The sequence below is a fragment of the Gavialis gangeticus genome, unplaced genomic scaffold, assembly GCF_001723915.1.
Source record: "Gavialis gangeticus isolate Ggan-Ray unplaced genomic scaffold, GavGan_comp1, whole genome shotgun sequence".
In the NCBI taxonomy this organism is placed as follows: Eukaryota; Metazoa; Chordata; order Crocodylia; family Gavialidae; genus Gavialis; species Gavialis gangeticus.
In genome coordinates, this window is record NW_017729001.1 from 14,353,714 (window position 1) to 14,365,330 (window position 11,617).

General features: G+C 44.0%; 1 protein-coding gene across 1 annotated transcript in view; it reads right to left on the reverse strand.

Moving 5' to 3' along the window:
* Nucleotides 1-7: 7 nt before the first annotated feature.
* The window catches only part of LOC109290409 (solute carrier family 2, facilitated glucose transporter member 11-like), a 96,450-nt gene continuing 84,840 nt past the window's right edge, over nucleotides 8-11,617 (reverse strand). Inside the window, exons 8-12 of the mRNA XM_019506899.1 lie at nucleotides 4,879-4,989; nucleotides 3,061-3,162; nucleotides 1,955-2,030; nucleotides 1,170-1,297; nucleotides 8-820 (exon numbers count right to left, since the gene is read on the reverse strand). Coding sequence (XP_019362444.1) covers nucleotides 614-820; nucleotides 1,170-1,297; nucleotides 1,955-2,030; nucleotides 3,061-3,162; nucleotides 4,879-4,989 — 624 coding nt within the window. The 3' untranslated portion in view covers nucleotides 8-613. The remainder of the gene's footprint in view (nucleotides 821-1,169; nucleotides 1,298-1,954; nucleotides 2,031-3,060; nucleotides 3,163-4,878; nucleotides 4,990-11,617) is intronic.

Consider the following 11,617-nt stretch of genomic DNA (forward strand, 5'->3'; position numbering starts at 1 on the left):
AAGGGTTTACAACCATTTGATTAAGTTTTAAATAAACAGTTGTGTTCAGCTCCAGCCAAGGTGGTTTGCAATCCTAAATTTGTTCACAGTGGCTTACAAACTAGAAATACAAACCTAAGTGATAATCTAGTAGTTTTAACATAACATTGCTCTAGTTTTGGAATGGTTTAGGAGGTTATCCATTTTGGATTTGTGTCCACTGCTAATGTAGACATAAAGCAAAATGACTGAGACTAACTACTTCAGGTAATCAACTTACTGATTATTTAAAATATGTGTGTATATACATATTGCATTCAAAATTGTCCTACTTGTCCGTAGGATGGGATTACATGGGCAGAGTTAAAGTTTGAATGACTTTAGAAGTATGTATACATCAGTTTGGCTTTTGTAAAGTAGAACCTTAAATTGAAATGTATGTGACTGGGCAACTGTGGTGCCGATGAGATACTGACAAGGACTTTTGTATTACTGAATAGCAGGGGATGATCTCCTATGAAGACCATTTGCATAAAATGAATATGGAGTACAGCAGTAACATGCATTAAAGCTGACACTTCATAGATTTGTAGTCATCTGAATGTGACATCACTTCCTGTCCCTTCTGTCCACATCAGAGGTTAGTGCAAGCAGTAAACGCCTCAGGAGGATTGTTTTCAGTGACCTGGGCACACTCCTTTCCAAAATTTAAATGACGAAATTCAGCTTTGATTTCCATTATTGATTTGTTCTTTGTTTCTGGGAGAAACCGGTAGATGGAAATCCATGAAACAGAAATGAATCCCATAAAAACAAGGAAACAGAAGGTACCAAGGTTCTTCTGAAAAGCAAAGCAAAAGACAGTATAAGCAAATTCTTTTCCTGCTTTAATTTCAGGTGTTTTAGCTTGGGATTTTTAAAAGAAGACATTTTAATTTGAAATACTGATCTATAGAACAAGATAAGGCACTGGATGCATAGAGCAAGCTTACATGTTCAGCTCAGGTCCAAGTGCCCTGTATCTGCAAAAAGGCATGTTTGGCTGCGGCCAGAAGCAAAGGTGTTACGGCTGTTCCAGAATCAAACCTCCTAGCTTGCTGGTATGTTACAGTGCCATTTCTTTGGCACAGAAATACCCTTCATGTTTTAATCAACCCCCCACCAAGTGAGCTCCATTTAGAGTCTCTTACCACTACAAATGGGAAAAGCATCCCAATTAAGCAGAATCCTGCCCAGTGGAGAGACATGGAGATCATTAATGCAGGTAATCTGGATGACTGGGTGAAGAGTTCAGATATAACTGGGAATGTAACTCCAGCTGAAAAAGAAAAGGTTCTCAGAATACTACTTAATAATTAAATGCCTTTTAACTTACAACCTATTTTGAATTGAGTGCAGTAACCAGATTATGAACAGCAGATCAAATTCAGATTTCATACCATGTTTACAGTGGGGTAATTCTAAATTGGTGGCTTTCCTGCTGGTTTACAGCGGACTTTTTTGTTCAACCCAGCTTTTTTTGTTCAAAGTTGCATAGTATAACAGAAAGAAAGAAGCTCATTTCTGTGCATCTTACTGAAGTAAATAAAAGACTTAAAAAAAAGCCTTTTATATGTCGTGTCTGATTTTCATTGAGATTGGATGCTGTGGCATAAAAGCGTATAGATTGTGGAATTAGTTTTCAAGAAATTCTCGCATTGAAAGGATTTCCTTATTCTATACATAATAGTTAGATTATGTGTTGTTCAAACCCACAACTCTGGAGGGCTATCAGGAGAAGTGACTATATCCAGAATAAATATGTACTAAATTTTAAATTCATACTATATCAAACTTATTTTTCCCCAGTTATCAGTATAGTTCCTCCACCTTAGTTAATTTAGATGTCCTGCATTCCCTTTCTAATCCCACTTTTTTTCCTGAGGATGTGTTCACATAAATTGTTTTCCTTCTCTCCTCAAATTTATGAACCAACCTGGTCCATTTCCGAAGAAGATAATGAATAAGAAGATCAGAATGACGCTGCGGTAGGGCATCCAGAAGAACTGATGCTAAAAGGAAAGACAAGGGTGTGAACAGGTGCTAATTTCTAGCACTGGAGATTTCTGGGAAATTTCCAGTGCTAGAAATCTTTTTGGGAGCCATCCCTTCTCTGCTGCTCTCCAGGCTTTCCCAGACACCAGTGGAGTGGGGTGATCCTGGTATGGGGAGGGCATGTGGAATAGTGCCTGCTCCATTTCTCCTGTTCTCCAGAAGGGGAGGAGTGGAGCAGAGAGGAAAGACACCCTGTACTTTCCTCAGGCTGGGGTGACCCCAATCTAGGGGACATGTAGGGAACAGTGGCTGCTCTTCCCTTCCCTTCCTGGTCTCCAGGAGGAGACAGAGCAGAGAGACTGCACTCCCTGTGCATTCCCCAAGCTGGGGTGTCCTCATTCTGGGGGACACGCATGGAGCATTCCTCAGCTGCCCGAGTCCTCCTGGTCCTGGATGGAGTTGAGTTATTGGTACTCTCTGAGTTTTCTCCGGATTAGGGTGACCGCAGTCTTTGAAAGGTGCAGGGAGCATTTTACTGCTGAGTGACTCCTCTTAGTTTCAGAGAAGTGGAGTAGTGGGGAAGTGTACAGGTGCGAGAAGCATTCCTGTTTGAGAATCTCTCATGCAGGCAAAGCAAGATCTTCCTCACTGAACAAGGAAGATTTTACTCCAAAATCAGGCATGCTTCCCATGGGAGAAGTTGAACAGATACTTGTATGCACATAGCTTCTACCAGGAAAGTGGCATTTCTTCTGGTCAAAACCAAATGCCTGTACATGGCTAAGGAAAGCACAGACAGCATCTCTTAATATATTAAAATAGGTTAGTGTACTTGTTTCTTTCCATCATGATTTGAATAATCTTAAAGACTCTAGGGCTGAAGAAACTTCCTTCTGCTGTTGGGAGAAATTCCTCAAGATTCATCAGAGATGGAACATTTTAAAAATAACAAAACTGGTTGTATAATGAGTGGTTTTTCGTAAAGACAAGAGTTCTAGCTGGAGAGGTCATTGACAAAAGACACACAGAAAACGAGCGTTTCTGTACCTGCAGAGTGAGAGATGTTGTGAGGAGTGCCAAGACCAAAATCATTAGTCCATATCCCCACAACAGAAACATCCTTCTTCCAGACTGCTCAATGATGAAGGCCTGAAGAACACAAAATGCAAAAGTGATAGTCAAGCACCAGGATCATATCATAGGTTTGTAAACCACCTTGGCTGGAGCTGAATACAACTGTTTATTTAAAACTTAATCCAATGATTGTAAACCCAGTCCAGCTGATGATAACTAGTTGATTAGAACATTTTTCTATGAAAAATCTGTCATAGTGCTGTAGTTTAAATAAGAATTACTTTGGGAAGTCTTATGGCATGTCTTATGCCAAGGTCATAAGGGTCCCTTTTGGCTTTATACTTGATGACTGTATGAAGAAGGGTGATAGAAGTCTTGTTGTGCAGCAGCTTTCTTGTGCTCAACATGTGTTCTTGTGCTCTTTTCTATCTTTCATGAATTCCAGTCTCTTTGAGAATGGAACTGACAGCTGTTGTGCTTCCCAAATGAAGGGAGATGTCAGTTTTGTGGATTAGATATGATGAGACTATTCTGTGCTTACTGCTGCATGGATTCCTCCCTATCACATCTATAAAGGCAAATTCCATTGAGTGATCTTTTTCTCTCTCTCAGTACTTTTTTGTAAGACTAATGGGATGATTTAAGTATGTAAAGGAGCAGGTCCTGAGGTTAAGAGGAGTCAAGAGCTCTAGCTCTTTCCCATTTCAATTTTTTTTGATCAAGGGCCTAAATCAACATTTGGCTTAGCATGTAGTGAATGCTGGAGTTCTTCTGCTTGCCAAGGTTTCTGGGCTTCCTGCCTGTAGGTGTTGCAATAAGTTTGGTTATTGCTAGGTGAGATGCAGCTTCTTTGCCAGAGGTGTGCTTAATTAAAATGTCCCACCACTATAGGTCCTTCAGTAGGAGGAAGGTGGGAGCTCTGGTATAAGCAAGGCACTGCTGTGTCTGTTTGTGTTGATACCATCATGTCACTGAGACTTGTTTTGGGGCAGCTGAGATCACTTGGTGATACAAATGCTGATATCTTTTCTACAGTCGACTACCCAACAAAGTCAAAACAGATGAGGAGTCTGCTACTTCACATTGGGTGTGTCTACATGTGATGTTTATTCAGCAGTTGACTAATTAACTGAGCAGTAAACGTCTCTGCATTTATGGATGTACCTCTATTAGGGTGTATGAAACTAATAAACTCCACAACAGGTTAGGACTTGTAAATACTTGTAAAACTTGCTGTGGAGTTTTTTAATGTGCAGCAGCACATGTGTAGATGCTTCCCCACCTAGCTGGGGCACAGAGTGCTTCAGCATGGGGCTAGCCAGCAGGCAGACCCTGTGCTGAAGCCCCCTCCTGCCCCAGCTATCTGCTCTGCAGCACGAGGAGCCCCATTGGAACAGCCAGCCCAGGGCTGCTCCGATGGGACTCCATGTGCTGCGGAGGAACTAACTGGGGCATAAGGGTGCTTCATCATGGGGGCTGCCTACTGGCTAGCCCTGCACGGAAGCATCCTTGTGCCTCATCCAATCTCTCAGCAGCATGTGGAGCCCCATCAGAGCATCCCTGAGTTGGCATGTTGACCTGGGTCCCCTGCTAGCCACGGCTGCTCTGATCAGGCTCCATGTGCTAGGCATGAATAAACTCTGAAGCCATAAGCTCTGGAGTTTATTCATGCACATTAATTTCATGTGTAGACACACCCAAAAATGACTGCTTTTACAGCGATAGACGTGTCTACCACCCTGGTTGTGGACATTCTACAGATCCCCCAATTCTTGATCCAGTGCAACTTACACACAATATGGAGGAGAAGAACTCACAGGTCCCAAGTCCCAGAGATATGTAGGGGATGTGTTCTTGATCAAACCCAGCTGTATGGAACACCTCAAAGGAGTAGAAGTAGATCTGGAAAATGTAACAGAAGAACGTTTCAGAAAATGTGAACTTCTGCAAGATTGGATGCCAAAGAGTTGATTGTTTTATCTAGTCAGGCCAAAACTCAAGATGACAATGGGAAAAGATTTTGAACCTAAATCTAGTACATGTTCAGCCTTCATTCTGAGCTCCCATTAAATTTTGCCTGTGTTTGAGAGAAATACCACCAGGAGTAAAGAACTTAAGAGACAAAACTTGTTCCCCATATTCACACTCAACTCTCACTGATTTTTGTGGAAGTTGTGAATAAGTCAAACAACTGCATCGGGTCCCAGATATTCAGCTGCAGAAGTGTTCTATAATACCCTTGCTAAATGTTATAGGTACAAGGCTGGCGGTCTTGAGAAACACTATAAACTAGGTCCTCTGTGTAAATTGTTGAAATTTCATTGGGATTGATTAAGATGAATTGATTTACAGTAGCAGAAGATCTTGTTCAATTTCTCTGGCTTCAGATGGAAAAAAACCCTTATGTTGTTAACAATAACAAAAATATGGCTATAGCCATTTAGGGCTGGATGTATTTCAGATAGCTTTGTACGTTCTTGCTACTTCTGCAGGAAAGGAATGCTAGGGCAATGTGGAAATGATGGAATTCACAGAGAGAGGCTCTGAGGGAATATTGTATTTAAATGCAGAGTCTGTAGTGGTCTCAGGGTGCATCCAAATGAGCGTGGTCATGCAGTATGTGGCACATTTGCAGCGCCACATACCACACAGTCTGGTTTTCTCTATGCTGCAAGGCCATGCTGCCTGTGTGTGCACTGCTCCATTTTTTTCTGCAGGTTTTTTTGACCCCTGGATATCCAGGGGTTAAAAAACCCATGGGAAAATAAACCCAGAGTAATGCACGCTTGGGCAGCAGGCTCTGCTGAAAAGTGGAGCTGGACCACCCAGAGCCATGCTGTGGCTGCTGGCCAGGCTTTGTGTGGCAGAATTACTGCAATGGTAGGCCTGGGAAGGCCCCCACAGGACCACAGGTAAGGCTGCTGGGGCCAGCCCAGTGCTGGCTCCAGCCTCCCCTACCCCATCTGGGGCAACTTGCCATGTGTGAAAGCTCATGTAGCATGGGCGTTCCCTGGGGACAAGTAGTGGTGGTGCAAGCTGCGCTATTGCTGCTTGTCCCTGGGGAACCAAATGTCCACACGTCTGGATGTGCCCAAAAAGATTACACAGAAACACTGAAATCCTATATTGGATCAGCTAAGTGGCCTAGTTAGTCTGATATCCTTTCCCTGACAGTGACCAATAGCAGATTTTTCAGGAGAAGGTGTATGTGGCATTTCAAGGGCTGAAGCAGGCAGCTGACTGGTGCCTGATTAAGGCGGCCATTTACAAACAAAGGTCAGCCAGGCAGAGACAGCAGTTGGCTGCTTGCAGCCAAGGGAGCAGCACCATCTGGCTCCCTTGCAGCATGGAACGTCCTGGAGGTGAGGGTGAGGCTATGGGGATGGAGGAGGCCCCATTGGTCCTGGGTATAACCTGAAACCGCACCCTGCTGGGGATGTGTGGCCTTGGTGGGGCTGTTTGTGGCGGGACAGCCCCTAAGAAATGGCAGGCCAGTTACCTCCCTGATGAAAGGCGAGGAGGAGGGGTTCTTTTAAAATCCCAGTCCCCACAACCGGGTGAGTAACCCTGTAGTGGGGCCCAAGAAGGTGAACCTGTAGAAGAAAGGGGGCCAACAGGGGTGCCCAGAGCTGGGGGCCTGGGGTTCTGACTGGCCTTGGAGGTGAGACGAGGGCCTATGCGGCCAAAAGTCCTGTGGGGGGGGGCGGGTAGTGCACATCCGAGAGGGAAAAGGGGTCAGGGAGTGTGGGTGCCTGATTCGGAGGGATCTAGTTGGAGTCTAGACTAGAGTGTTATGGGGCCCACTGTGGGGGCTGGAGACATTAAGAACTTATGATGTCATCTGCAAAGCATGGACCACAGTGTAGGAAAGGCATGGAGCCGTAGATAGTGCCCCCTGGCACTGGGGCATGTAATGGGCAGCCCCAATTTATTTACCACCAGTTTATTGTTACAGCAAAGTCATGGCAGGCGAGACTGAGCAGAGTGCCCTACATAGACAGGTGGGCAGGCTGACTTGAGACTCAGCTCCAAGCTTGCCCCCTGTCACATAGAGGTTGGGGATTGCTATTACAATCGTGAGAGAGATAAGGGGTTTGTTTAAAGGAAGACTACAACAGGTTATGTTGAAAGGTGAGTGATATGACTAGAGAACATTCAGTTGTGGTGTTCCTCAGGGATAAGTCTTTTCACCCATCCTTTAAAAGATATTAACAGTGAGCTTGGTACTGAAAGTACCTAAGAACATAAGAAGTACCATACTGGGTCAGACCAATGGTCATTTAGTCCAGCATCCTGTCTCCAGCAAAGGCAGTTGTTGATGCTTTAGAGGGAGGGCATATGAACAGGATATATCTAGAGTAATCTACCCTGTCATACTCTTCTTGGTAGGGTGTTAAGGGGTACATCCCTGATGGACCAATCATCCGTGAATTTGTCTATTCCCTTTTTGAACCCTGCTGTGCTGTCTGTCTCTACAATCTCCTGTGGGAGGTTGTCCTCATGAAATCTGCAGATGACAGTAAGCTTAAGGTATTGTTAATATGGAACAGTATCAGATTATTTAATAGGAAAATTTTAGATAATTTTGTGTAATGGAGTTGTAGAAATGCTGTGAAATTTAACAGCTTTAATTGTAAAATTAGGAGCCATTAACAAGGACTTCAGCTATAATATATTGACATATAGACTGGAAACGATTGAGGAGGACAAGGACATGAGGGTAATGGTTCATTGTAAGATGACTATAAGCTGCCAATATGATCCAGATGTGAAAAGAGCTAATAAAATGCTTGGATGTATTAGATGGGAAAGATGTTCATGTTCTGGATTAGTATATGTGCATGAGTGGAGGAGAAGGCTGAAGTTTTTAGAGAGGATCTTTTAAAAAGCTGTGGGAAGAGAGGTCAAACTTGAAATGTGGAGAGTTTACAGGACAGGACTTTCTTTAGATGTGTTCATTGAGAAAAGAATGACATCAATAGATAACAGAAGTCCAAGAGAAAAGGTGTTGTATGAAAAAGTGGGACTCCTAACAGGTGTTCTACAGTAAGCAGGAAAGAAAGAATGCAAATATAGTACAAAGGAGGGCAGTCCAAGGAAGAGGTTAGAATTACTAGTAATTTGAAGGTCACGGGAGGTAAGGGATTAGAGTATCTGCCAGCCACCCTACATCACATGAGGTATCTACCAGTCCCCTTACATCACATGAAGATCCAGTAAGTTCTTCAGAAACCCTTCAACTTTGCAAACCTTGCAAAGACCTGCCAGGTGTCCAATTCCCCATATGCCAATAAGAGTCATGAAGCTTAAAAAGATCCTTCCAGTCATGTTTCACTATAGGTAGCCAAATACTGATATAGTAGTTCTCACTTTATAAAACTACTGGATACAAAAAAATTACGGACTAAATATAGACATTGGATTTATGGCACATTATAACCTGCCTGTCATATGATAACCCCAGGTAACCTGTCTGCATTTTACCACCTAGTCTATTACCAGTTCAACATTCTCCCCTTTCCCCTGCCCCCACCTACCTGTCTGTCACCTGTTGTCTCCCATTCCCTTCACTACCCCACATTTGGCATATTGGCTTCTCTTCTAATATGGAGAACACATAACACTAGCAGACTCTCCTTATGCCTGAAGGAAGGGTGCTTGTGCCTGAAAGCTTGCAAAGAACAATTTTTCTAACTATTTAGTTGGTCTAATAAAAAAATATCACATTTAAGCAAATGACCTTGTCTGCCTATGTCCTTAGACCAACACAGCTACAACGAACAACCCTATTGACTAATGGACTAAGTCTAGGCTCTCCTTAAAGTAATGTCTCCATATGCATTCTCTCACAAGGATGTCTGTCTTTCATTACACTTTGATCAGAAACTTTTTTGCCTTGGTAGTAGCAGTAGAGTTGGTTCTGTCCTCAGCTCTTACGCCCCTGTACTAAAGGTAAACAGGATCAAGCATGTTTCCTGCTCCTTGGTTTTTCTAAACTTCCTGGATGTAGACAGAGCTTTATACATCCTACTGATTTGAACCTTAGATGCACACAGGCCTGTATTTTTTTTTCTACTTTCCCAACACCTTTACCAACCCAGGAGGCATATATGAGAGTTCTTTTTACTCTCCTTCTTTTGGGGATTCCATTGATTGAACTGCAGTTCAGTGCCTCGTCACTGCAGCCAAACCCACCCCCTTTCTGATGATGGCACAGATGATTGGTAGCCTCATCCAATTTTCATGGTGCATTCACCCACTTGATGTGGTGCAAACTAACCCCCCGCTCCCTTTTTTTTTTTCTGTCAGGCCTTGCCCAGAGACCCTTGCCTTCTGGGCTTCCAACCACATCCCTTGTGTGATATCCTTATACTCATGTCTGAGCCACAGACAGCACCTCTTCTGCCTGGAGGAATCTTATGTTCTCCACAACTGCTCAGTCTGTTGATCATTCAGTCTGAGAGCTAGACAGGAGAGAGAAAATAAGCCTCAGCTATTTTGCCTAGTTACTTAGTTCTGCATCCAGTTTGGGGCTAAGAGCCTCAGCTAAGTACTGCATATCCACTAACACCAGTAACAGACCAGCCTTCTTCTCAACAACATCATGATCAGCACCACTGCAACAATCATGACCTAGATGGGAAATGAAAAAGGCTCTTGAAGACCTAGACGTTCTTTTCCCCATCCTCTCTTTTGGCCCTGAGACTTCTCAGCTCCTCACTGTGACCACAAACTAGAAGAGGCCTAGAGACAGACATGATACTGCCATTTGGCACCATTGCCCACAGATCAGGGCAGAAAAGACACAGGGAGAAGTCCTGCTCAGAGTTAGTAAAAGCAAAAGATCCCTTAATACTTTTACCAGCAAAGGTTCTAAAGCATTTACTGAAGACACTGGTAGCATTTGAACATGACAATGAGCAGATAGCATAAGCAGCTGAGCACAAAGTATCATGTGCCTCCCCACATAAAGGCAGTGTTCATACTGCACTCCCTAGTCTTGCTGAGCTCCCAGTGGTGTTTCTCACTCTGGCAACAGACTTGTTTATACCTCCAGCAGCACAATCACCAGGCTTAGTACCATCTTCAAGCCCAGGGTCTTAGCTTCTCTCAGCACAGGTCATGTTCTCAACACCTACAGACTCTTGTTTGGAATGCTGGTTGAGATTTTCTTCAGGCACTGGGTCACTAACACCTCTAGAGCTGTTTCATAGTTTCATAGTTGTTAGCGGCTGGAAGGGACCTTACAGATCATCAGGTCCGCCCGCCCCCCACGCTTGGGGAGGAAAGACTGCTGGGGTCAGATGACCCCAGCAAGGTGGGCATCAAGACACTTTTTGAAGATTGCCAGGGTGGATGACTGTACCACCTCTAGGAGGAGCCTGTTCCAAACCCTTGGTACTTGACGTGTAAAGAAGTTTTTCCTTATGTCTAGCCTGAAGCAATCCTCAATCAGCTTGTGCCCATTATTTCTTGTCCTCCCCTGGGGGGCCTTGGTGAACAGATAGTCTCCCAGGCCCTGATGTACACCCTTGATATACTTATAGACTACCACCAAATCCCCTTCTTCTTTGTCTTCTCTTCTCCAGGCTAAACAGTTCCAAGTCTTTCAGCCTCTCCTCGTATGACCTGGTCTCTAGGCCTCTAATCATGCACGGCAAATGCAAGGTACTCCACCTTGGGGAAAAAAACCCCGCAGCTCAAGAGACTCCTTTGGACTCTCTTGAGCTTCTCCACATCCTTCCTGAAGTGCAGCACCCAAAACTGGATGCAGAACTCCAGTTGCACTATGGGTACTTGCCAAAAGGCAGATGCTACCTGACCTGATATACTTGCAGACCTTAATGTATCAACTCAGTAGACCATGGGATACCTACTAGTGCCCATATAGCCTTGGAGCTTTCAGGAGCTCTGTCCCCATACTCATCCTCCAGACTCCATGCTTAGGATCACTTCCACTTTTCCTTGAATTACCATGTCAGTTCTATCTCTGTAGCAAAAACAGACTCAAGACAGTCATTCTCTCCAGGTGGCATAAACTCTTCATTTGGTGCCTTGACTCTCAGAAAATAGTGGGGGACTCCAGGAGCTCTTAAAGAGGGTGGTGAACACCTCAGAATTTCCCCAGATGAGGTATCAAAAACGTCACACTTATTAGTTGATACACAGTACCAAGTGAATCCTACAAAATTGGCCATAGCCATTTATGATGTGATCCATGACCCAGCTTAGTTAGTATGGCCTCTTGCCACTCTATTACAAGGAAGGCAGATAAACAGTAGAATCCCATGCAAAGGTATTGAATACCTATACACTCACGTTAACCTTTCCTGGCTGATGGGTACAGCAGTGGATGAGAATGCCAAGCTGAATAAGGGCAGATAGGAGACTGGACCAATCTGTGGCTTGGCACAAAGGACTCTCTTGACTGAGAGGCAGCATGCGATTGAGAGGGTTCAGATCCAGCTAAATGGGTTGCTCGACTAGTTGTCCCCTGTCACGAGGAAAGAAAACAGAGCCATCATAAGTG